General features: G+C 47.1%; 1 protein-coding gene across 5 annotated transcripts; it reads right to left on the reverse strand.

The window, feature by feature from the left end:
- Positions 1 to 1,484: 1,484 nt before the first annotated feature.
- Positions 1,485 to 19,863, reverse strand: LOC100988876 (WD repeat-containing protein 87). Of its 5 annotated transcripts, none has more exons than XM_055103146.2 (6): positions 17,621 to 19,863; positions 15,103 to 15,223; positions 13,186 to 13,239; positions 9,516 to 12,394; positions 8,488 to 8,756; positions 1,485 to 7,207 (listed from the first exon to the last, which is right to left on the reverse strand). In XM_055103146.2, the coding sequence occupies exons 1-6, from the start codon at positions 17,713 to 17,715 to the stop codon at positions 1,866 to 1,868; spliced, it is 8,760 nt and encodes a 2,919-aa protein (XP_054959121.2). In that variant the 5' UTR covers positions 17,716 to 19,863; the 3' UTR covers positions 1,485 to 1,865. The 5 variants fall into 5 exon arrangements, with proteins under 5 accessions (XP_054959121.2, XP_034800141.3, XP_054959122.2 ...); XM_034944250.3 differs by having other exon boundaries at positions 13,069 to 13,239; XM_055103148.2 differs by lacking the exon at positions 8,488 to 8,756 and having other exon boundaries at positions 6,334 to 7,207.
- Between the last annotated feature and the right edge of the window lie 2,514 nt (positions 19,864 to 22,377).

Here is a 22,377-nt window from a genome sequence, read left to right on the forward strand (position 1 = left end):
AGTAGCTGGGATTACAGACACACCACCATGCCCAACTAAGTTTTTTGTATTTTTGTAAGAGACAAGTTTTCACCATGATGGTCAGGCTGGTCCTGAACTCCTGGCCTCAAGTGATCCACTTCAACGTCCCAAAGTGCTGGGATTACAGGCGTGAGCCACCACACCCAGCCTACTCCTTTTGCTTTAACTCTTGTCTCCTTAATTGCTAGAAGGAAGGTTCATTAAGTCCCTAAGTAACTGGGGGGGCCTAACTGAGCCTACACCTAGTTTTCCAAATTCTTATTCTATCACCCTACCCAAATTCCATGTCTAGATGGTAGTAAAGGGAATGAAAGACATAGGGACATCAGCTTAGCTCCTTTTTGTTTGTTTGTTTGTTTGTTTGTTTGAGACAGGGCCTTGTTCTTGCCCAGGCTGGAGTGCAGTGGCACAACCATGGCTCACTGCAGTTTCAACCTCCCAGGCTCAAGTGATCTTCCCACTTCAGCCTCCTGAGTAGCTGAGACTACAGCAGGCACACATCACTGCACCTAGCTAATTAAAAAACAGGCCGGGCACAGTGGCTCATGCCTGTAATCCTGGCACCTTGGGAGGCTGAGGCGGGTAGATCACAAAGTCAGGAGTTAGAGACCAGCCTGACCAACATGGTGAAACCCCTGTCTCTACTAAAAACACAAAAATTAGCCGGGCATGGTGGCACGTGCCTGTAATCCCAGCTACTCAGGAGGCCGAGGCAGGAGAATTGCTTGAACTGAGAGACGGAGGTTGCAGTGAGCCAAGATTGTGCTCCCCTGCACTCCAGCCTGGGTGACAGAGTGAGACTCCAACCCCAAAAAAAAAAAAAAAAATTTGTAGAGATGGGGTTTCACCATGTTGCCCAGGCTGGTCTCAAACTCCTGGGCTCAAACAATCCTCCCACCTTGGCCTCCCAAAGTGCTGCGATTACAGGCGTCAGTCACCATGCCTAGCCTAAACTCTTTTTTTTTGCTTTAACTTCAGATGGCCTCACCCCTTAGTGCCATCCAGTGATGAAGTCACCAGGTGGAGGTGGTACTGGCTAAAACTCGAAGATTATTCCTTTACTCTGAGAATCTCCTCAACATCCACCATTCCTGCTATCTGGAACTCAAGTCATCAGCATACAGAACTACAATCAGAAAAAGAGTCAGCCCCACTGTAGGCCCCCAAATACTAAGGGAGAAAATGTTGCATCTTCTGATTCTAAAGCCCATTCTCTTTCCACTATATCAATACCCCTCAAATTCATGCCAAATGTACATTAGTTTTTGTGTCTGGTACTTTCCTTCTTAGAGTGCTTGGGGAGGATGGTGGGAAGGAATGAAGAGGACAAGGACAGACTCGTCTGCCTCAATACATCCACATAGTGGACACCACTGTCTTTTGGGAAGCTTCCCCCTCTCTCAGGACTATGTGAGTAAGTTGTTTCCCTGGCTACCTTCCTGGGGAACCAAAGTTTGCGGGGAAAGAACACATCAAAGTGCTTGTTGCAAACAAGAACCTCCTCTTTATTCCACATATAGAAGCTGTGTTTCCAGAGCTGGGAAAGGGCTTCGACCTGGCCCTACCTCTGTGTGGGCCTAGAGATGAAGGTCTAGGGCCGGGCGTGGTGGCTCACACCTGTAATCCCAGCTACTTGGGAGGCTGAGGCATGAGATTTGCTTGAACCTGGGAGGCGGAGGTTGCGGTGAGCTGAGATCGTGTCATTGCACTCCAGCCTGGGCAATAAGAGTGAAACACCGTCTCAAAAAAAAAAAAAAGAGAGAGAGAGATGAAGGTCTAGATCCTGGTAATTAGGCCTTTCTCCAGTTGGCAATGAAAAGTCCCAGCCTCCAGTCAGTCCCAAATTAGAGAGTGGGAGCAACGGTGTGTGTCAGTGCCTTAGTGAGATGAAGATCAGCTTCAGGCAGGCTCTTCCAGGCAAGTTCTAAGATCCCATACCGGGCAATGCCCACGGGAAGGATGGTGCGCACACAGTTCTGCCATGGGAGGGGTACCGCACCCTGGAACTCCGGAGGACTTCTAGGAGTATGAGAACTGCCACAAAACAGGCAGCAGAACAGCCGTTCCCCGGGAACTAGCTCTGTGGCTTTTAGGGCCTCTTCGTAGATGATCTCTTGGGGTTGAGGTTCCTCTCTCATTAGCAGCTCCTGAAGCAGCTTCTGGATTCTGGGGGACTTAAGTTGGTACAGGTCCATGAGCTGGTAGAACTGTTCCATCCAAGCAGTGCTGTCTTTTGGATATCGCTGCTGCAGCATCCGCAAAACATGGTACAGTGCCACAAATGTCTCCCACAAAGGCAACTCTTCCTTTTTTTTAGAAATGGGCTGTGTCTTCTTCTCTAACTTGGGCAGTTTAGGAAACCTGTGTTTATCCTTAAAATCCCAGAAGTCCTTTTGAAACATCAGTGCCAGGGTTTGTTTTTCCACAGAGGCATGGGCACTTGGAAAAATGTCTCTGGCGGCAGGATAAAAGTATTGCATTTCCATCTCCTTGTGAGCAATGGATATCTGCTGTGCCCTCTCACTTCTGTAAGGTTCTCCTAGAAGATGCCAATTTTTAGCCCTTGGGTCTGGAATCCTCTTGGTAGCTAATGGGGACTTTTGTGTGGGGACAGCCAAAGGTTTTGGCCAGCTCTCCTTTTCCTTTGCTTTTATAGGAGGAATCACTTTCAGGTATTTTGGACTCATGGACTGTCTACTTGAGATCCTTGTGTCTTGTGACTCCAGGGCCTGTCTGTGACGGTACACAATGGCTTCAAGTTTGGCCAGATGCAGCCATTCTAAGTTTCCCTTTGAGGCGAGGTCTTTGAGCAGCTGGCACAGTCTATGGAAACCATCCCTGGAAAGCTGTTCTCCCGCTTCCATTCGTTCTAGGACATGGCGGATCCACTCTACATCAGAGAGGCTTACGTCTGCATGTTGTTCCTTAGCTGGGATTTGGGAGAGAGGTAACTGTACCTCAGTCTGTCCCATCAGAGGTGGATGCTGCAAAAACCACTTCCACCAGGCACCTAGTGGTTTGTGTTGGAGTTCCTCAGCTTCCACGGTCCTCCTTAATATGTGGGACATAAATGGGGTCTTTAAGTCCTGTGCTTGGGACTCCAAAACTGTACCCAAAACATGTGGAGGTATGGGTTCATATTTTCCCATCACTTCTCTTTCTTTATCCATTGTCCCTAAGAATTTCCTGGGTATTTCAACTACTGTGGCCTTTTTATCTTCCCAGGATATTTGTTTCTCCGGCACTGGCACTGGTGTTTTCTCTTTCATCTCCAGAGCTGTTGACATCAGTTTCTTCAAAGGGCTTTTTAGAACTCCTAGTCTTATAGCCCTGCCTTTGCCATGAGGAACTCCTCTTAAAATGGAAAGGACTCTTTCCCTTCCTCTTAGGCTCTTTCTTCTTTGTTCTTGTAACTTAAATTGTTTTTCTTTTTTTAAGATCTCTGTTTCCCTGTCCACCTCTTCTTCCAATGAGCAGCTCTCCTCTTCCTCTTCCTCGTCACTCAAACTTTCTGTCTCTTCCTCACTCATAATTTCTTCTTTCTCCTCAAACACTTCTTCCTTCTCCTGAACCTCCTCCTTCTTCTTTTCCTTTTTCTTCTTCTTCTCCTCCTCCTCTTCTTTCTCCACTTGCTTCTCCTCCCCTTTCTCCTCCTCCTTTTCCTCCTCCTCCTCCCTTTCCTCCTCCTCCTCCCTTTCCTCTTCTTCCTCCCTTTCCTCCTCCTCCTCAGAAGACAAACTCTCTTGCTTTTCTAGTTCATCTAACAGGCTTTCCATTTCTTCAGAAAAATGCTCTTCACTTTCCACTTCATCCACTTGACTGGAAAACTTTTCCTTTGGTTTGTCAACTCTCTTGGCCTCTTTCCTCTTTCTCCACCTTCGTTTAAGGAATGGGATTACCTCTTCTTCTTCTATTCCTCCTTCCTCTTCATCATCCAGTATGACTTCTGAATGCTTTCTGGCCAATTTGCCCTCTTCCTCAGTCATTTTTTCTTCTTTGTTTATCATTCTTCTCATTTCGTTGGCCAGTTTTCTCTGCTTCCGAGCCAGTTTCTTCTCATCTTTAGTCAGTTCTGATCGTTTTTCAGAAAAATCCCACTCTTTGATATCCAGCTTACTCTGTTCTATACTCAGCCTGTGCTCCTTAACAAAGAGTGCCCTCCTCATCTTTGTCATTTTTATTTCTTCCTGTGTTAGTTTCCTTTCATCCCTGGTTAGTTTTTGAAGTGCCTTTAAGATTTTGTTCAGTTTTGCTGGTTCCTTGGAAAGGCTCTCCCTTTTTTTAATCAACTTCCTTGAAGCCTTGGCTAACTTTCTTTGCCCCTGGACAAATATTCTCTGTTCTCTAGTAAATTCCAGTTTTCCTTTGGCAATTTCGCTTTCCTCCATGGCCAATATCCTGTCTTCATGTAGCAGTATCTTCTCCTCTAGTGACAATTTTCTCTCAAATAGTTCTTGTTCAACTTGAGTCATTTTCCTTTGTCTAGAAGTTTCTGGAGTCTCTCCCTTAGACAGTGTTTCTTTTCCCTCAACCAGTCTCATCTTCTCCTCAGCCAGTCTTTTCATTTCCAGGTTCAATGCCTTTTCTTCCTTAGCAATATCCAACTCTCCTCTGAGCCGTTTCTTTCCTTGGACCATTGCCTTCTCCAGAGCTAATTTCATTTTTTCCTGGGCCAATTTCTCCTGTTTTTTGGCCAACCTATCCTCTACTTGGACCAATTTTTTCTCTGTTTCAGCCAGTTTCTCCTTCTTCTTGATCACGGTCTCCTTTTCCTGTGTCAGCTTCTCCTCTACCTGAGCCAGTATCTTCTTGAACATTCCCAATTTGTTCTTTACTTGCACTAATTGCTTTTTGCTGTGGGTGAGTCTTTCTTTATTATAGAGTAGGTTCTCTTTCCTCTGAGCCAATTTTTCCTTCTCCTGGGCCAGATTCTTCTTTTCCTGAGCCAGATTCTTCTTCTGGTACAGTATCATCTTGTTCTTTGTGAGTTCTTCCATGCTGTTGATCCATCTTTCCCTTTTCTGGGCCAGTTTCATCTTCTTCTCAATCAATTGCTCCCTTTTCCGTCCCAGTCTTTCCTCTTCCTCAGGCATTTTTTCCTTGTGCTGGGCCAGTTTCTCCTTTTCCTGGATCAGCAACTCTTCTTCCTGGGCCAGTTTTGTCTCTTCTTCAGACAGTTTCTCCGTTTGCCAGGCCAATGCCTCCTCTTCCTCAGCCAGTTTCTTCTTTTCCTCAACCAGTTTCCCCTCTTCCTGATTCAGTTCCTCTTCTTTCCAAGACAGTTCTTCCATGTCCCATTCCAGTTCCTCCAATTCCTGGGCCAGCTCCTTTTCTTGCCAGTCCAGATTTTGTTCCCTCTGGGGCAGTTCTTCCACTTTCTGGGCCAATATGTTTTTCACCTCAGCCAGTTTCCCTCCTTTCTTTGCTAGTTTCTCTTCTTCTCTAGCCACTTTCTCCCATTTCTTGGCCAGTTTCTTCCTTTTCTGGGCCAATTTCTCCGCCTCCTGGCTTAGCTTCTCCCCTCTTTGGGCCAGTGTTTCCTCTTTCTGGGCAATCTTACCCTCTGCCTGGGCCATTTCCCTGTCATCCTGGGTTATTTTCATGTATGCCTGGGCCAGTTTTCTCTCTTCCTGGGCCAACTGTCTCTCTTCTTGTGCAAGTTTCTCTTCTTCTTGTGCTAATTTCCTCTCTTCTTGGGCTCGTTTTTTTTCAGCTCGGGCTCGTTTCCTGTGTATTCTGGCCCGTTTGTGTTCTTCTTGGATCTGTCTCTGCTCTTCTGTGACCTGCTGTTCTTTTTCTTCCCCCTCCCGAGACACTTCTTCCTCCAAAGTCACTTCTTCCTCATCCTTGTACTGTTGCTCCTTGGACTTAGATGATAACATATTTTCCCAGACTTGTTTCCACTCCTCCCATTTCAGCTTCTTGTCCTCCTGAAGCATTTCCTCCTCCGGGGATAGCTTTGCTCCAGCCTGATGTAGTTTCTCCTCTTCCTGAAGAAGCCTCTTCTCCCATTCTTCCTTCCATGCCTTCCAGGATTTCCTTGTCTCACCATGGACCTGTTTCCACTCATCCCAGGCCTTTTTCCAGTCCTGCCAAGATGGTGTCCTCTCAATCATAACCAGTTTTCCTTCTTGTTTGACCACTTTCTCCTCTAGTGTGGCCATTTCCTCCACTTCCTCACTCATATCCCTCTCTTCTTTGGTCATTTCCCTCTTTATTTTTCCTACTTTTCTTTCCTTCTGGACAGCTTTCCTCCCTTGCTTAGGTGACTTCTGAAAGGTTTTCTTCTCTTCTTTCTTTGATATTTCTTTTCCCATGGTTACATTACCTGGTTCTAAAAAAATAACTTTCTTGCCCTTTTTCAAAATCACTTGGGTTTCCTCCAAGCCCAGCATGTCTCTTGCTTTCTTTTGTGCTTGTTCTTCTTCCCTTGGCATCACTTCCTTGTGTCTGATCACCTCTTGGGTCACACCTTGTATCATGTCCTCTCTAATTGCTCCTTCCTGGATAAAAATTGGTTTCTTCTCTGGCGGGACTACATCCCAATCAAGGTCCTCAAGCAGAACCTTACTTTCTTTCTTCAATAGGGGGCAGATCTCCTGAAAGAGTTCCCAGCTGGGGTGCCTATCTACCAGCGTCTCCTGAGCAAATGTCACTAGCTCAGCGTTTAGATTTTCTGACATTTTTGTTTGGGAACCAGATATCCTCAGGGTCATAAGACGACATAGATCGTCCCTCCATGATGAGCCATCTCCAGCGGTTGACCTGCGGCCAGATATTCCAGAGGCTCCCCGCCCTTGGATTTTAACCTTTTTAGTAACTGGCTGTTCCATTACAGGAGGTGTAGTTTCCTCATTTATAACTTTGGCTTCTTTTCCCTTCTTTTTGTGCTTCTTTTTGAGTTTCTGAGCTGTTGCTTTCTTGTCTCTTTTGTCACGTATTTTCTGCGGCCTCTTCAGGGTCAATGCAATGTGATCCTTCGAGATATCTTTCTCTTGAGAATCAACATCTTTTGAGAGCTTTATTACACTGGTGCGTGAAGACCATTTGGAATAGACGGATGCTTCCTCCATCTCAATTGGTGCGGCCTCAGTCCCACTTTTATCCTCTAAGAGGCCTGGCTCTGTGCTCATCTGTTTAGAGTCTCTCTCTTTCGTCTTCTTGAGACCCCGCAACCATTTTTGGCCTGCAGTAAAAATCGAGAGATGGAGGTAAGCAAAGTATGGGAAGCTACATGAAACCCTTCCCAATATTAGGTGTGAGCTAAGAAGAACTGTCATATAAGAAGTAGCAACAGAGAGAACTGAGGCCTTAAAAAAAAAAAAAGCATTCTCTTTGCTTTATTCCTAGCCCCCTCCTCCTGCCAAATCCTAGAGAGCTAGGCCTTAGAGTCTTCCTGAGTTTGAGTGGATCCTTCCTTAGAAAGTCTTTTTTTTTCATTGCTTTCATAAAAATCAATTTTACTGAGGTATAATTTAAACAGGATATACCCATTTTAAGCAAACAGTTTGATGAGTTTGAAAAATGTATACACTTTTGTAATTACTGCAATCACAATCAGGATATAAGGCATTTCTATTATCCCCCTAAATTCCCTCCTATATAGTGTCCCAGTCAACATCTATCTACCCTTAACCTCTGGCCCTAGGCAACCACTGATCTGCTTTCTGTGACTGTAGATTCATTTGCCTTTTTTAGGATTCCAAATAAATAGAATCATTAAAAAATGTGCTCTTTTGTGTCTGCTTTCTTTCAATAGTTTTTGAGATTCTTCCATGTTGTTGCATGTATCACTCTTTTTTATCACAGTAGTATTTCAGTTTATGAATACACTATAATTTCCTTATCTATACACTTTTTTAAAAAATTATACTTTAAGTTCTGGGATACATGTGCAAAACGTGCAGGTTTGTTACATAGGTATACAGGTGCCATGGTGGTTTGCTGCACCCATCAACCCATCATCATCTACATTAGGTATTTCTCCTAATGCTAGCCCTCCCTTAGTCCCTCACCCGAGAGTGTCTTTTCTATGATGAGATCTTTCCACTTATCTCTCTTCCCACCTGGTATCTCTCTTTTTTTTTTTTTTTTTTGAGATGGAGTTTCGCTCTGTCACCCAGGCTGGAGTGCAGTGGCACCATCTCTGCTCATTGCAACCTCCACCTCCTGGGTTCAAGTGATTCTCCCACCTCAGCCTCCCAAATAGCTGGGATTACAGGCACCCACCATCATGCCTGGCTAATTTTTGTATTTTTAGTAGAGACGGGGTTTCACCATGTTGGCCGGGCTGGTCTCAAGCTCCTGACCTCAAGTGATCTGCCCACCTCAGCATCCCAGTGCTGGAATTACAGGCATGAGCCATCATGTCCCGCCAGCCCACCTAGTATCTCTTGATCCACTTTAACCCTAACTACCCTGCCTCTTGGGGACCCTGAGGCACAGACCAGATTACCCCTTACATACTATGCTTTTTGACCCCTGCTCGGCCTCGTCTTTGGCCTTTGCTGGGCTTGATGGCCACTTCAGATTCTTCAGAAACTGTAGGAGGTTTCAGGGAGGATTTAAGTTCAGAAGGCATTGAGACATCTAAAGAAAAAGCCGGCTTTTCATCTCTATGTGACAGGGTCAGGTTTTCATTCAATCTCTGCTCCACTTGAGTGGAAAGGATTTGGAGATCTGTGGCCCGCATCCCCAGCAGATGGTCCAGGGGTTCCTCCCCGATCATCTGCTGCCTATGAAAGTCAAAGGAGAAGAAGGACTATGCTGAGTCAGGAACAAAAGGGAAAATGGGAAGCAAAAAACGGTTGTGGAACAGGCAGGAGGCTTGGCAAAGTGGCCAAGAGAGATGGCATATGCAGAGGAAAATAATGGCTGAGACAAAAGAAACTATCTAGGAAGCCAAGATGGCAATGAATGGAGTGATCTGTATTGGAGGCTGTAGAAGCAAGAGAAAAGGATGAAAATGGAACTTGAAGAAGTAGCGGACACATAGGAAAAGCAATGGAGAAAGGGGTGAGCAGGCCAGGTATGGTAGCTCATGCCTGTACTCCTAGCACTTTGGGAAGCCAAGGTGGCAGGAAGATTTCTTGAGCCCAGGAGTTCGAGACCAGCCTGGGCAATATAGTGAGACTCTGTCTCTACAAACAATTAGCCAGTGTGGTGGTGCATGCTTGTAGCCCCAGCTACTCAGAAGGCTATGGCAGGAGGATTGCTTGAGCCTGGGAAGCAGAGGTTGTAGTGAGCCAAGATCGCGCCACTACACTCCAGCCTGGGCAACAGAGTAAGACCCTGTCTCAAAAAAAGAAGGAAGAGGAGGAGGAAGAGGAGTGAACAGTCAGGGGATTGTCAAGGATAGTCATCTAGGAGTGAGCAAAGGCTATGAGAAAGAAGAAACATCAGGGAGAATTAATGAACAGGGATGAAGAAATAGCAAAGGAAAGGAGGGGGAAAATGGCGAATGGGGTGAAGAATTGAGGGAAGCACAAACTTACTGCATCTCCCGAAAAGTCTCTTGTTTTTGGGTCAGCTGTAACAGTGAGGTCCTAGAGTGGATTCCAATCTCAGCCATGAGGCTTAGGGTCTTGATCCTCACTCTTTCATCCTTGTCCATTAATCCTTGAGCCAGAGGCATGGCAAAAAGATGAGTAATCATTCCTAGACGCTTCAGCCCTTCCCAAGCTAGTTCTCGGATCAGCGGGTTGGAATTGGTTGTATCATCCAGTAGCCGACGGGCTGTCTCAGAGCGTAGGGCTGGGGACACCTGGTAAGAGGCAAAGATTTGCCCTAGTGCACCAACACAGCACTGGTACTTCAGCAAGGAAGCATGGACCATAATATTGAGCATTGTCTCAATCATGCTATTAATGGTTATTTCAGTCATCTTTCTTCCCAGCCAACTTCGGTTTGCTCCATCTGTAAGGACACTGTAGGTTACATCCTTGGAAAGTCTCATTTCTAGGAAGTGTTCATCCTCCTCCTTCTTCTTTGGATATTCTGTATTACTTATAGCTCTTACCCTGCTGTGCCAGAAAAAGAATTCTTGAGACCTGTCCCATTCCAGCTCCCGCTGGGGTGCATGCAGGTTGCACTGTAGGTATATTGGGGTGCCCTCTGGCCAAAGACGGGCACGAATCACTGAATTGGGGATATAGCAGTCAGGGGCAAAAAGCCATTCCCGCCCACGACCAAAGTAGTATCGCAATATCTGATAGGGGTTGAGTCCATCCCAGCTAGTCAGTTGTAGCTGGGGAGGAAGCACATAATGGCATTGGTAATGTTTGCTCACCTGCATCCAATCTTCCATGTCCTGCAAAGAATAATGCACGGAGGAACGCAGTAACACTGGGCTCCCTTCCTCATCTTCTTCTATCACATGTGGCACAGAATGGTCAAAGGCAATGGCCCGGTTGTTGACAAGTTTCTCCAGACCCACTAATTTCTGTTGCGCTTGTCCAGGGTAGATGTACTTGGGCACAAACATGGTCTCAAAGGAGAAGAAGAAGCTTGGTATGAAAGGCTTAGGGACTTCCAGTACTTCATCTGATATGCTCATAAAGGAAAGGTGAGTCAGCAGGGCTGGGGGAAGCAATTTTAAACAGGACACTAGGTAAAGACTCTGGTTAAAAGTCACAAGCAGGTCACCCCGGTCATTTGCAAAACAGACTGGGCCAAAGTGCAGTGATGAGTCCAGAATGGCTATGAGTCTGCCATGGAAGTCCCAGATCCGAACAGAGCCATCGGCAGAACCTGTGACAAAAAGACTCAAGGAGAGGCAGACATCAAAGGATGTGATGGCACACAGGTGCAGAGGCAGTGTTTCTATGAATTTCAAGCCATTCTGTGACCCAGAGGACAGAAAATCATGGAACTTCCAGAGACGCAGGCAGTTGGTCTCTGTGATGGCACCCACAGACTTGGGCAAGAGTATCAGATGTGTTAGGTGACAGCTGCTGAGAATGCTGGCGAGAGGCCGCAGTTGTACTTTGACCCCATCAAGCACAGCTTCTGACAGGTGCACATAGTCATCCATTCCATAGGAACAGAGCAGAGAGTTTCCTTGGCCACCAAAAATCCCTCCAGACAGCGTGGAGAGTGCCAGTACAGCGCCAAAGTGCATGAATTTTTCTAATCGAGCACAGCTGTGCTGGGAGAGCACTCTTATCACACCACTCTGGTGCCCAGAGAATATCAGTCCCTCTAGACCCCGCCTCAAGTTGAAATGCCCATAAGCCAGGCATTGTACAAAGTCCTGAGAATTTGGTGAGGTGCCTAAGAGATACTTGGCTGGGCAAGGGCAGCGGGTTGTGTCAAATACCAGAACCTCTGAGCTGCCTGTTGCTACAAAGAGCTCCTCTTTACCTGGGTCGTAGGCCCAATCCACAGCCCGGTCCAGGATTGAGAAGGGCCAGGTGATAACCAGAAGGTCCCCTGTTACTGGGGACACAAAGCGCAACAAGCCATCCTCGGTGGTACACAGGATCCGGAACCAGTTATTTCCACAGTAGACCCGACGCAACTGCTGGGGAGCAGAGCCACAGACATTGAAGAGGCTGTAGAAGCAGGGCAGGCGGTGCAAGGAAAAACTATGGGCAGTTTGGCAGAAGAAAGTAATGCTGTCAATAAACTGGAGCCGGTACAGCTCCTCGCCAAGCTCTAGCCGCCGAAGCAGGCTCCCTGAAGTCAGGTTCCACTCCTTGATTAGGCTGTCACTACCAGCTGTTAGCAGGGTGTGGGCCTCTGGTCGGCTGCGGATGCAGATCACTCCTGATTGATGGGCCTGGAAACTGTGGAGTGGATGGCCCTGCTGGAGGCTCCAAACTTGGATTTCCCCGGCTTGGTTTCCAGCATAGAGAAAGCCCTGATCAAAACAGGTGAAGCAGCAGGTGATGGAGGAGCCGCTGCTGGTGGACGTGAACCTCTTTACCTCTCCCAGCTGGCCCTTGCCCTGGTGCATAAGGACCCTCACCACCGTCTCACACAGGGCCAGGAGGGAGCCACTGGGACCATTCAGCACGATGTCCTGGACAAGCTCATCACCTGGCATGGAGACTATGTGGGCTATTTGGAGGCCCGTGCCACCTCGCTCAATGACCCAGGTCACCACTGCCCCCAGGATGCCAGACAGAAGCATCTTCATTTCCGGGTCATAGCAGAGGCAGCTGATGTTGAAGCGGCAGGGCACTTTACCCAGGGGTTTGAATGCCCGAAAGTGGTCCCCAAAGAGTCGCAGGATCAGGTCACCACAGTAGACCACGAGGATATGAAAGGAGCCTGCATGGACCATGGACTGGATGGGTGGCAATCGTTCAGTCATGGAGAATGTTCTTTTCTCAACCATGTCCTCAGTTTTGCTCTTCATCCATGCTACAGCCTAGAAGAGAATAAGAAGGAAACTGCCTAGGCTGGGTGAGGTGGTTCACGCCTGTAATCCCAGCACTTTGGGAGGCCGAGGCGGGTGGATCACCTGAGGTCAGAAGTTCGAGAGCAGCCTGGCCAACATGGTGAAACCCCATCTCTACTAAAAATACAAAAATTAGCTGGGTGTGGTGTCGGTGCCTGTAATCCCAGCTACTCGAGAGGCTGAGGCAGGAGAATCGCTTGAATTCGGGAGGCAAAGGCTGCAGTGAGCCAAGATTGCGCCACTGCACTCCAGCCTGCGTGACAGAGCGAGACTCCGTCTCAAAAAAAAAAAAAAAGATGAAACTGCCTAGAGCTGATGGTAGGGCAGAATATTCCCTTATTTCCCCATGTTTTGTGTTAAGGAGGAATTGGAGGACTCAAGTGATTTTATCCCTTGGTGATGGGAATTGGAAATATGGTAGAGGCAGGAATCCTAGGACCCTTTTCCTAACCTTGGTTTACTTCGGGGGAACCATACAACCTACTCAACATGGGGACTATAATTGGAGAAAGGATGAGGAGAGATTTCTGGTTCCAGACCACATTCATCCATGGGGAATATCCTCCTTTGTCAATCTGGGCTAACAGTTATATGGGCATGGCTCTTGGAGAATGGGCCAAGAAGGGTAAGAAAGGCAGTCTTACTTGTATTTCTTTTGTGTTTGATGTCACCCAAGAGAGGGAGGCGAAGAAGTGGGCATCACTGAAGTAATAGCATACACACGGCATATTTTGAGGATAGCGAGACTCTTTGAACAGTACCTGGGACCGGTCACTCAGCACAACTAGGCAGTTCTTTGGGTCTTCCGAAGGTTGCTGGAGAGAGGCGTGGCATAAACTAAGAGGCCAGGGCACAGAGGCACTAAATATATTCTCGCACAAGTCACAGTTGGAGCAGTTCCCAAAGTCATGCCTCCCACCCGAAGGACCTACTCCTGTTACACTCACACGTGCATAACTTATCACCTGTGGCACAGCTATACTTCACAAGCATGTAACAAATCCCCCAATACATGAGGGAACACAACCCTGCAGAGTCTCTGTGTGCAAATTTTATAGTGTGAACACGGGGAAAAATGATGTTCTTTTCAACATGAAATTAGCCATGCCTGCCCTCTAACATTCTTTTTTTTGTTTTGTTTTTTAGATGGAGTCTCTTTCTGTTGCCCAGGCTGGAATGCAGTAGCGTGATCTAGCTCACTGCAACCTCTACCTCCCAGGTTCAACCGATTGTCCTGCTTCAGCCTCTCAAGTAGCTGGGACTACAGGCACATGCCACCAGGCCCTGCTAATTTTTTGTATTTTTAGTGGAGATGGAGTTTCATCATGTTGGCCACGCTGGTCTTGAACACCAGACCTCAGGTAATCCGCCCGCCTCGGCCTCCCAAAGTGCTGGGATTACAGGCATGAGCTACTGAGTCCAGCCCCCTCTAACATTCTCGCTTGTGTGTAGAAGGTACATGTACCATAAAAGACACAATATTTAACAGAATAGTCAGGCAAGTACATCACCTTACGCACACATGGAATATAGCGGAGTCTCCCAAAGTCAGTGCAGCTCTAAGTTACTGAAGCTTAAAGCTGCACTAAGTGAGACTCTTGGGACACCCTATCTGGCCTTTAAATTTGACAGAGGACAAGAATTTATACAATATATATATTATCCCATGGTGATACAGCATGTGCTATGAAACATGCATCTGGGATCCTGTTTTTTTTTTTTTTTTTTTTTTTTTTTTGAGACAAGATCTTGCTCTGTGGCCCCATGCTGCAGTGCAGTGGCCTGATTTCGGCTCATTGCAACCTTTGCCTCCTGGGTTCCAAGTGATTCTCCTGCCTCAGCCTCCCGAGTAGCTGAAACTACAGGCATGGGCTACCATACCCGGCTAATACTTTGTATTTTTAGTAGAGATGGGATTTCACCATGTTGCCCAGTGTGGTCTTGAACTCCCGAGCTCAGGTGATCTGCCTACCTCGCCCTGGCAAAGTGCTGACATTACAGGCATAAGCCACCACGCCTGGCCCTGGGATCCTTGTATGCAGAGCCAACCATAGCAAAACTGAGCTTGGCAACTGTTTTCTCTGGTGCCTCCTCCCCTGTTTTAAAAAATCTCTCAGCCAGGCGCGGTGGCTCATGCCTGTGATCCCAGCACTTTGGGAGGCCGAGGCGGGCAGATTACTTGAGCTCAGGAGTTCACGACCAGCTTGGGCAACATGGTGAAACCCCGTCTCTACTAAAAATACAAAAAATTAGCTGGGCGTGGTGGCGTGCGCCTGTAGTTTCAGCTACTTGGGAGGCAGCTGAGGCAGGAGAATTGCTTGAACCTGGGAGGCTGAGGTTGCAGTGAGCCGAGATCATGCCACTGCACTCCAGCCTGGGCGACAGAACGAGACCGTGTCTCAAAATAAATAAAATAAAATAATAGAAAAACTCTCTTTCCAGAAGGTCAGTTCCTCTTACAATCCTCCAGAGTGTCCACTTTCCACTATCAAAATGTCCTTGCGAGAAGTCTGTGACTCATGGAAATTGATGGCCTACCTCCTGCTAAGGTGGTGACTATAGTATACCCTGTTTGCTTCCTGTTCTCAAGGACAATCTGTGGCTCTTCTGAAATGCTCATGACTGTAAGACAGGTAGCAGCCAACCTATAATATGTTTATGTCCTACATATACATTACCTTGCTTTTATTTATGGTGTCATTTAGGAGGAGTTTTAAATCTTTCCACAGGGGAATGAGCCTGGGGGAAGACATCACCATCAGACTCCCTTGGCCCTCCTGAGGACTGTTGCTTAAAAACCTGTGGGAATCCAAAAGAGCCCAGCTTAGTCACTGCCATTTTCCGAGAAGCTAGGAATCAGAAAGCAAGAACAATGAACTCATGTTTATTGAACACCTTCTGAAAGTCAGGAACTGTGCACAAGACATACCTTCTCATTTCATCCACTCTACAGCCCAGTAAGGTAGGCATTATCTCATTTTATAGATGAGAAAACTGAGGCTTGGAGAGAGCAAATTGGGAGTGAATCTTAGCGTGTTCCTATCGTAACCCAGTAACATATATGGGTGAGAGAACCAGAGAAACCGAGAGAGGGGCTGGGAAAGAATACCCTCACAGGCAAATAATAGTCCTTCACATTTTGTGGTGTGTCCGGAGAGCATTTTGTGAAGACTGTGGGTTCTCAAAGTATGGTCCCTGGACCTCATGAACCAGGACAGACACTTACGACTGTAAGTGACAGACACTTACGACTGCTGTTTGTAGGCTGGCCTAGTTCTCAGACAGGTGACCACTCTATTTCCTTCCAACTCATACTTCATGCTTTTCAGCTGCTCTGGAAACATGACAGTTAAATTTATAGTCTGGCCAGCAGAGGGCAACGGAGGCCAACCTTTCCTGCCAGATGTAGAAGAACTTCATCCGTTTAGAGAAATGGTGGGAACTTGTTAAAAATGCAAATTATTGGGCCCCACCCCAGACCTACTCAATTGGAAATTCTGAGATTAAGGCCCATCAATGAATAATTGTTGTTGCTGCCCATCAATCTGAGATTAAGGCCCATCAATCTGAGATTAAGGCCCATCAATGAGTTGTTGTTGTTGTTTTGTTTTGTTTTGTTTTGTTTTTAAGAGATAGGGTTTTGGCTGGGCACCGTGGCTGATGCCTGCAATCCCAGCACTTTGGGAGGCGGAGGAGGATAGATCACCTGAGGTCCAGAGTTCGAGACTAGCCTGGCTAATATGGTGAAACCCCGTCTCTACTAAAAATACAAAAATTAGCTGGGCGTTGTGGCAGGTGCCTGTAATCCCAGCTACTCTGGAGGCTGAGGCAGGAGAATCACTTGAACCCAGGAGGCAGAGGCTGCAGTAAACCGAGATTATACCACTACACTCCAGCCTGGGAAAGAGTGAGACTCAGTCTCAAAAAAAAAAAAAAAAAAAGGAAAAAAAAAAAGAAAAAAAGAGACAAGGCTTTGCTCTGTTGCCCAGGCTGTAGTGCAGTGGTACCATCATAGCTCACTGCAGCTTTGAACTCCAGAGCTCAAGTGATCCTCCCACTTCAGCCTCCCACATGCTAGGACTACAGGCATATGCCACCACACCTGGCTAATTTTTGTTTCTTTGTTTTGTTTTTGTAGAGACAGGGTCTCACTATGTTGCCCAGGCTGCCTTGAGCTCCTGGTCACAAGTGATCCTCCTACCTTGGCCTCCCAAAATGCTGGGATTTCGGGCATGAGCCACCACACCTGGCCTATTTTGTTTTTTTGTTTCAATTTCTGTAGAGATGGGAGTGGGGGTGGGGTAGGGATGAGGGGGTGTCACTATGCTGTCCAGGCTGGTCTCTAACTCCTGGCCTCAAGCTTTGGCTTCCCAAAGACTTGGCTTCCCAAAGTGCTGGCATTACAGGCATGAACCGTTGCACCTTGCTTCAACAATAACCAAAATGTGAAAAACACTGGTTTAGAGAACTGTTGGAGTCCCAATTCATTTGGCCTGGGCTTCCTGAAGAAAGGTCAGCAAAACACACCTTCTGGTATGCCACAGAGACTTGCTCACTGGATTTGGGATGGGGGGAAGCAGCAGGCAAAACTTACCATCATCATCTCACATGCACACAGTGGGTGAGAGCCCACAGAAAAGCTTTCAACATCAATCATTTCATTAGTTCTTGAAAGAATCCTGAGAGGCAGATATCATCATCTCCATTGTACAAAAGAGGAACATTAACTCAAAGAGGAAAAGGGATGTGTTTGAGTCTACAAAGGGCAGATCAAGACTAAGATCCACCAGGTGCAGTGGCTCATGCCTGTAATCCCAGCACTTTAAGAGGCCGAGGTGGGTGGATCACGAGGTCAGGAGTTCAAGAACCAGCCTGGCCAACATGGTGAAACCCTGTCTCTACTAAAAATACAAAAATTAGCCGGGCACGGTGGTGGGCGCCTGTAACTCCAGCTACTCGGGAGGCTGAGGCAGGAGAATCGCTTCAACACGGGAGACAGAGGTTGCAGCAAGCCGAGATCACGCCACTGCACTCTAGCCTCAGTGACAGAGCAAGACTCCGTCTCAAAAAAAAAAAAAAAAAAAAAAAAAAGACTAAGATCCAATCCACAGTTCAGGATTCTTCTACTATATCAGAGGAGGAAGAGGTTTTGCTGGCTGATGCTCAGAAGGCTCTCCGATCCACAAATCCACTCACAATGGGAACTTGGGACTGGCTGGCAGCACACACCATCCTGTCTCTTTCCACGCTCCCCAGACTGCATGCTGCCCTCCTGCGATAGCTGTCTCCATTCTGTTCCACTCAACCCTGCACTTGCTGCTCGTTCTGAATGCCTTTCAGGCTCTAGTTGATCTGCTTCAGATCCTGCACAGCAGTGGAGGCCCCTGTGGGAGTTACCCCAGGCCAAAGTGGGAGGCTCACTCGCTTTCAGCCAGAAGTTCAAGGCCAGCCTGGGCAACATAGTGGGACCCTGTCTCTACAAAAAAAAAAAAAAAAATTAGCCAGGCATGGTGGCATGTGCCTGTGGTCCTAGCTATTTGGGAGGCTGAGATGGGAGGATCACTTGAGCTCAGGAGGTTGAGGCTGCAGTCAGCTATGATGGCCCCACTGCATGCCAGCCTGGGTGACAGAGCAAAATCCTGTCTTAAAAAAAAAAAAGGCCAGGTGCGGTGGCTCACGCCTGTAATCCCAGCACTTTGGGAGGCTGAGGTGGGTGGATCATGAGGTCAGGAGTTCAAAACCAGCTTGGCCAACATGGTAAAACCCTGTCTCTACTAAAAATACAAAAATTAGCCAGGCATGGTGGCGGGCGCCTGTAATCCCAGCTACTCAGGAGCCTGAGGCAGAGAATTGCTTTGAACCCAGGAGGCGGAAGTTGCAGTGAGCCGAGATTGCAGCACTGCATTCCAGCCTGGGCGATAGGGCGAGACTCCATCTCAAAAACAAAACAAAAAACACCAAAAAACCCAAACAACAACCACAACTCAGAGTTACCCCACTGGCCCCTTCTTGCGGCCCTGGAGCTGCTGAGAGAGTAGTCGTTTGTAACAAATTTGCAGTCACTGCCATCACTTCCCATATTCCAAATAGCTCCACTGGGTCCCACTTCTCTTGACCGGCCTACAGAGAGCAAGTGGTTGGGACTATTTGGGGGAATATTTCTAGGTGATGAGTGAGAAGGAGGACTTTCAAACCCCAAATCTCTATGTTTATTTAATTTTATGTGTTTTTTTTTTTTTTGAGACAGGGTCTTGCTCTGTTGCCCAGGCTGGAGTGCAGTGGTAGAGTCACAGTTCACTGCAGCCTCAAACCCCTGGGCTCAAGCAATCCTCCTGCCTCAGCCTACCGAGTAACTGGGACCACAGGCACACACCCCCATGCCTGGCTAATTTTTTAAAAACTTTTTGTAGATACAGGGTCTCCCTATGTTGCTTAGGTGGTCTCGAATTCCTGGGCTCAAGCGATCCACCTGCCTCAGCCTCCCAAAGTGCTGGGATTACCGGTATGAGACACTGCACCTGGCCCTCTATGTTTATTTATTTATTTATTTACTTGCCACTCTTCCCCACACCATAGACCAGTTTCCTTGGGTTAGCCTCAGAGGATGACATTCGACTCCCTAATCCCAGTACCTGTCCTTAAAAGCAAGTTTGTAGTGAGCTCCAGATGCTTTAATCCCAACAGTCTTGTTTAATATCTTTTATTTCTTTTTCCTTTTTTTTTTTTTTGAGACAGAGTCTCACTCTGTCACCCAGGCTGGAGTGCCGTGGCACTATCTTGGCTCACTGCAACCCCCGCCTCTGGAGTTCAAGTGATTCTCCTGCCTCAGCCTCCTGAGTAGCTGGGATTACAGGCATGCACCACCATGCCCAGCTAATTTTGTATTTTTTTTTTAGTAGAGATGGGGTTTTACCATGTTGGCCAGGCTGGTCTCGAACTTCTGACCTCAGGTCATCTGCCCGCCTCAGCCTCCCAAAGTGCTGGGATTACAAGCGTGAGCCACCATGCCCGGCTGATTGTTTAATATCTTAACACAAAGATAATCTAATGGGAGAATTCAAGCTCTGTGGCCAATTTAGCGTGAAGGGTATTTGGGACCAACGCATGTTATTCCTGCTGACTGTGGAGACAAACCAGGTCCATGACTGGGTGTTGACACTGGAACTATATTCCTTTTCTTAGCACCAGTCCACTGTAAGGTACAGCATTAGTTGGTGGCCTGAGGAAAGGCAAACCTCCCACGAGCTTTGCCTTGTTAAAGAGAGTTGACTCTAGGGGGCACTGCACTCCACGACACGGTCAGGCCCCTGGGCTCCCTTTGGCTCACTTGTTGGCTCCAATGTGCTCTGTTACAGGTGAGTGTGAGGGGATCCAGGCAGGTTTCTTGCTCCCTAGAGCTTACAGTCATCAAAGAAGAGATATAAAATGGATTACAGTGGGAAATTCTAGGTGATGGGTTATATTATCCTTTAGAACTTTTCTGCAACTTTTAATTTCCTCAAACTAAATTGCAAATTAAATTCAGTTTTAAGAAGGAAAAGTATGAAGTGCTTTGAGTACATATAATGAGGAGACCTGGCCACCCAAAAGGAAGGTGATGAGTGCGCCACACTGTGAGACAGGGCCCTGCATGGATTATATAACCTTGCAGGTGGTCTCACATTTGGGCACAGGGGTGCAGAAAGTCCAGCTGATATCAGAAGGGCCTAATTAGTTGACTGTAAAGTCAGAGGGGCAACCTAGGCTTACTTGGTTCTTTGAATGACATTACTGATAAGGAGCCCAAGTTTGTCCCCAGGGCCTGGGAGTGCTACTCTGGCCTTCAGGTGGCTGCATAGCTAGGGCTGGGGGTGGAATGCATTTAACTTTCTTAATGGGAAGAAATAGTTTTCCAGGCTGACAAACATACATTAACAGGGTGGGCTAGTTTCTGTTGGATGGAAGAGTTACCCTGGATCCCTGAGAAGTAACGACAGTATCCAGGATTAATTAGGTTGTAAAGTAGTAACCAGGCGTTTTACATATCTTTTAATTCTTATTTATTTATTTTGAGACAGGGCCTCACTCTCACCCAGGCTGGAGTGCAGTGGCACGATCATGGCTCACTGCAGCCTCAACCACTCCAGCTCAAGTGATCCTCCTGCCTTAGCCTCCTGAGTAGTTGGGACTACAGGCTAGTGCTACCACACCTGGCTAATTTTTGTACTTTTTGTAGAGATGGGGTTTCACCATGTTGCCCAGGCTGGTCTCAAACTCCTAGCCTCAAAGAATCCACTTGCCTCAGCCTCCCAAAGTGTTGGGATTACTACAGGTGTCAGCCACCGCACCCAACCAATTTGGTTTAATTCTTACAATTATTCTAACGACTTAGCTATTATCCTCCCTGTAATTAAACAACTTTTTTTGTTTTTTGTTTTGTTTTGTTTTGAGTCGGAGTCTCACTCTGTCGCCCAGGCTAGAGTGCAGTGGCGCCATCTCCGCTCACTACAAGCTCCGCCTCCCAGGTTCACGCCATTTTCCTGCCTCAGCCTCCCGAGTAGCTACAGGCGCCCGCCACCATGCCTGGCTAATTTTTTGTATTTTTAATAGAGACGGGGTTTCACCATGTTAGCCGGGATGGTCTCAATCTCGTGACCTCGTGATCCACCCGCCTCGGCCTCCCAAAGTGGTGGGATTACAGGCATGAGCCACTGCGCCTGGCCATTAAACAACTTTTAAAAACGGACATGGTAAAATATGGAAAATGTACTAAGGAGCAGGTAAGGGAAAAAAAGTCACCTTTTCACACCTGACCAGCTGTCCTTCTGTTTCCCCTTCCCAGAAGTAACTCTGGTTGTGTCTTTCTTTTGTGTGTGTGTGTGTGTGCTTTTTTTTTTTTTTTTTTTTTTTTGAGATGGAGTCTCTGTCTGTCGCCCAGGCTGGAGTGCAGTGGCGCGATCTTGGCTCACTGCAACTTCTGCCTCCTGAGTTCAAGTGATTCTTGAGCCTCAGCCTCCCTAGTAGCTGGGATTACAGGCGTGCGCCACCACACCCAGTGAATTTTTTGTATTTTTAGCAGAGATGTGGTTTCGCCATTTTGGCCAGGCTGGTCTCAAACTCCTGACCTCAAGTGATCCGCCCACCTCCCAAAGTGCTGGGATTACAGGCGTGAGCCACTGCGCCTGGCCCTTCTTGTGTGTTTCTAAAGGTGTTCTGTACATACACAAGCATATACATATAAATATTTTTCTTTTTTTTTTTTTTTGAGACGGAGTCTTGCTCTGTTGCCCAGGCTGGAATGCAGTGGCGCCATCTTAGCTCACTGCACGCTCCGCCTCCCAGGTTCACGCCATTCTCCTGCCTCAGCCTCCCGAGTAGCTGGGACTACAGGTGCCCGCCACCATGCCCAGCTAATTTTTTCTATTTTTTAGTAGAGATGGGGTTTCACCATGTTAGCCAAAATGGTCTCCTGATCTCATGATCCACCCGCCTTTCCCTCCCAAAGTGCTGGGATTACAGGCGTGAGCCACTGTGCCCGGCCAAAAATATTTTTCTTATGCAAGTGATAGTATACTATATACACTGTTATTCACTTTTCTCTTAATACACCTTTAAGATTAATTCATATTAATACATATAACTCATTTCCCAACAGTTACTAGCTGCAGGGTATTCCACCGTGTGGCTGAACTATCATTTATTTATCCAAATTTCTATTAATGGACATTCGGTAGTTTCCAACCTTTTGCTACTGCAGCTAATGCCGCAAATGAGTATCTTTGTTAGTGCCTCATAACATTTTAATTTTATTTGATTTTAATTAACTTAAATTGTAGAACTGAGGCCAGGCATGGTGGCTCACGCCTGTAATCCCAGCACTTTGGGAGGCCGAGGCTGGCAGATCACGTCAGGAGATCGAGACCATCCTGGCTAACATGGTGAAACCCAGTCTGTACTAAAAATACAAAAATTAG

This window comes from Pan paniscus, chromosome 20 (genome assembly GCF_029289425.2).
Source record: "Pan paniscus chromosome 20, NHGRI_mPanPan1-v2.0_pri, whole genome shotgun sequence".
NCBI lineage: Eukaryota > Metazoa > Chordata > Mammalia > Primates > Hominidae > Pan > Pan paniscus.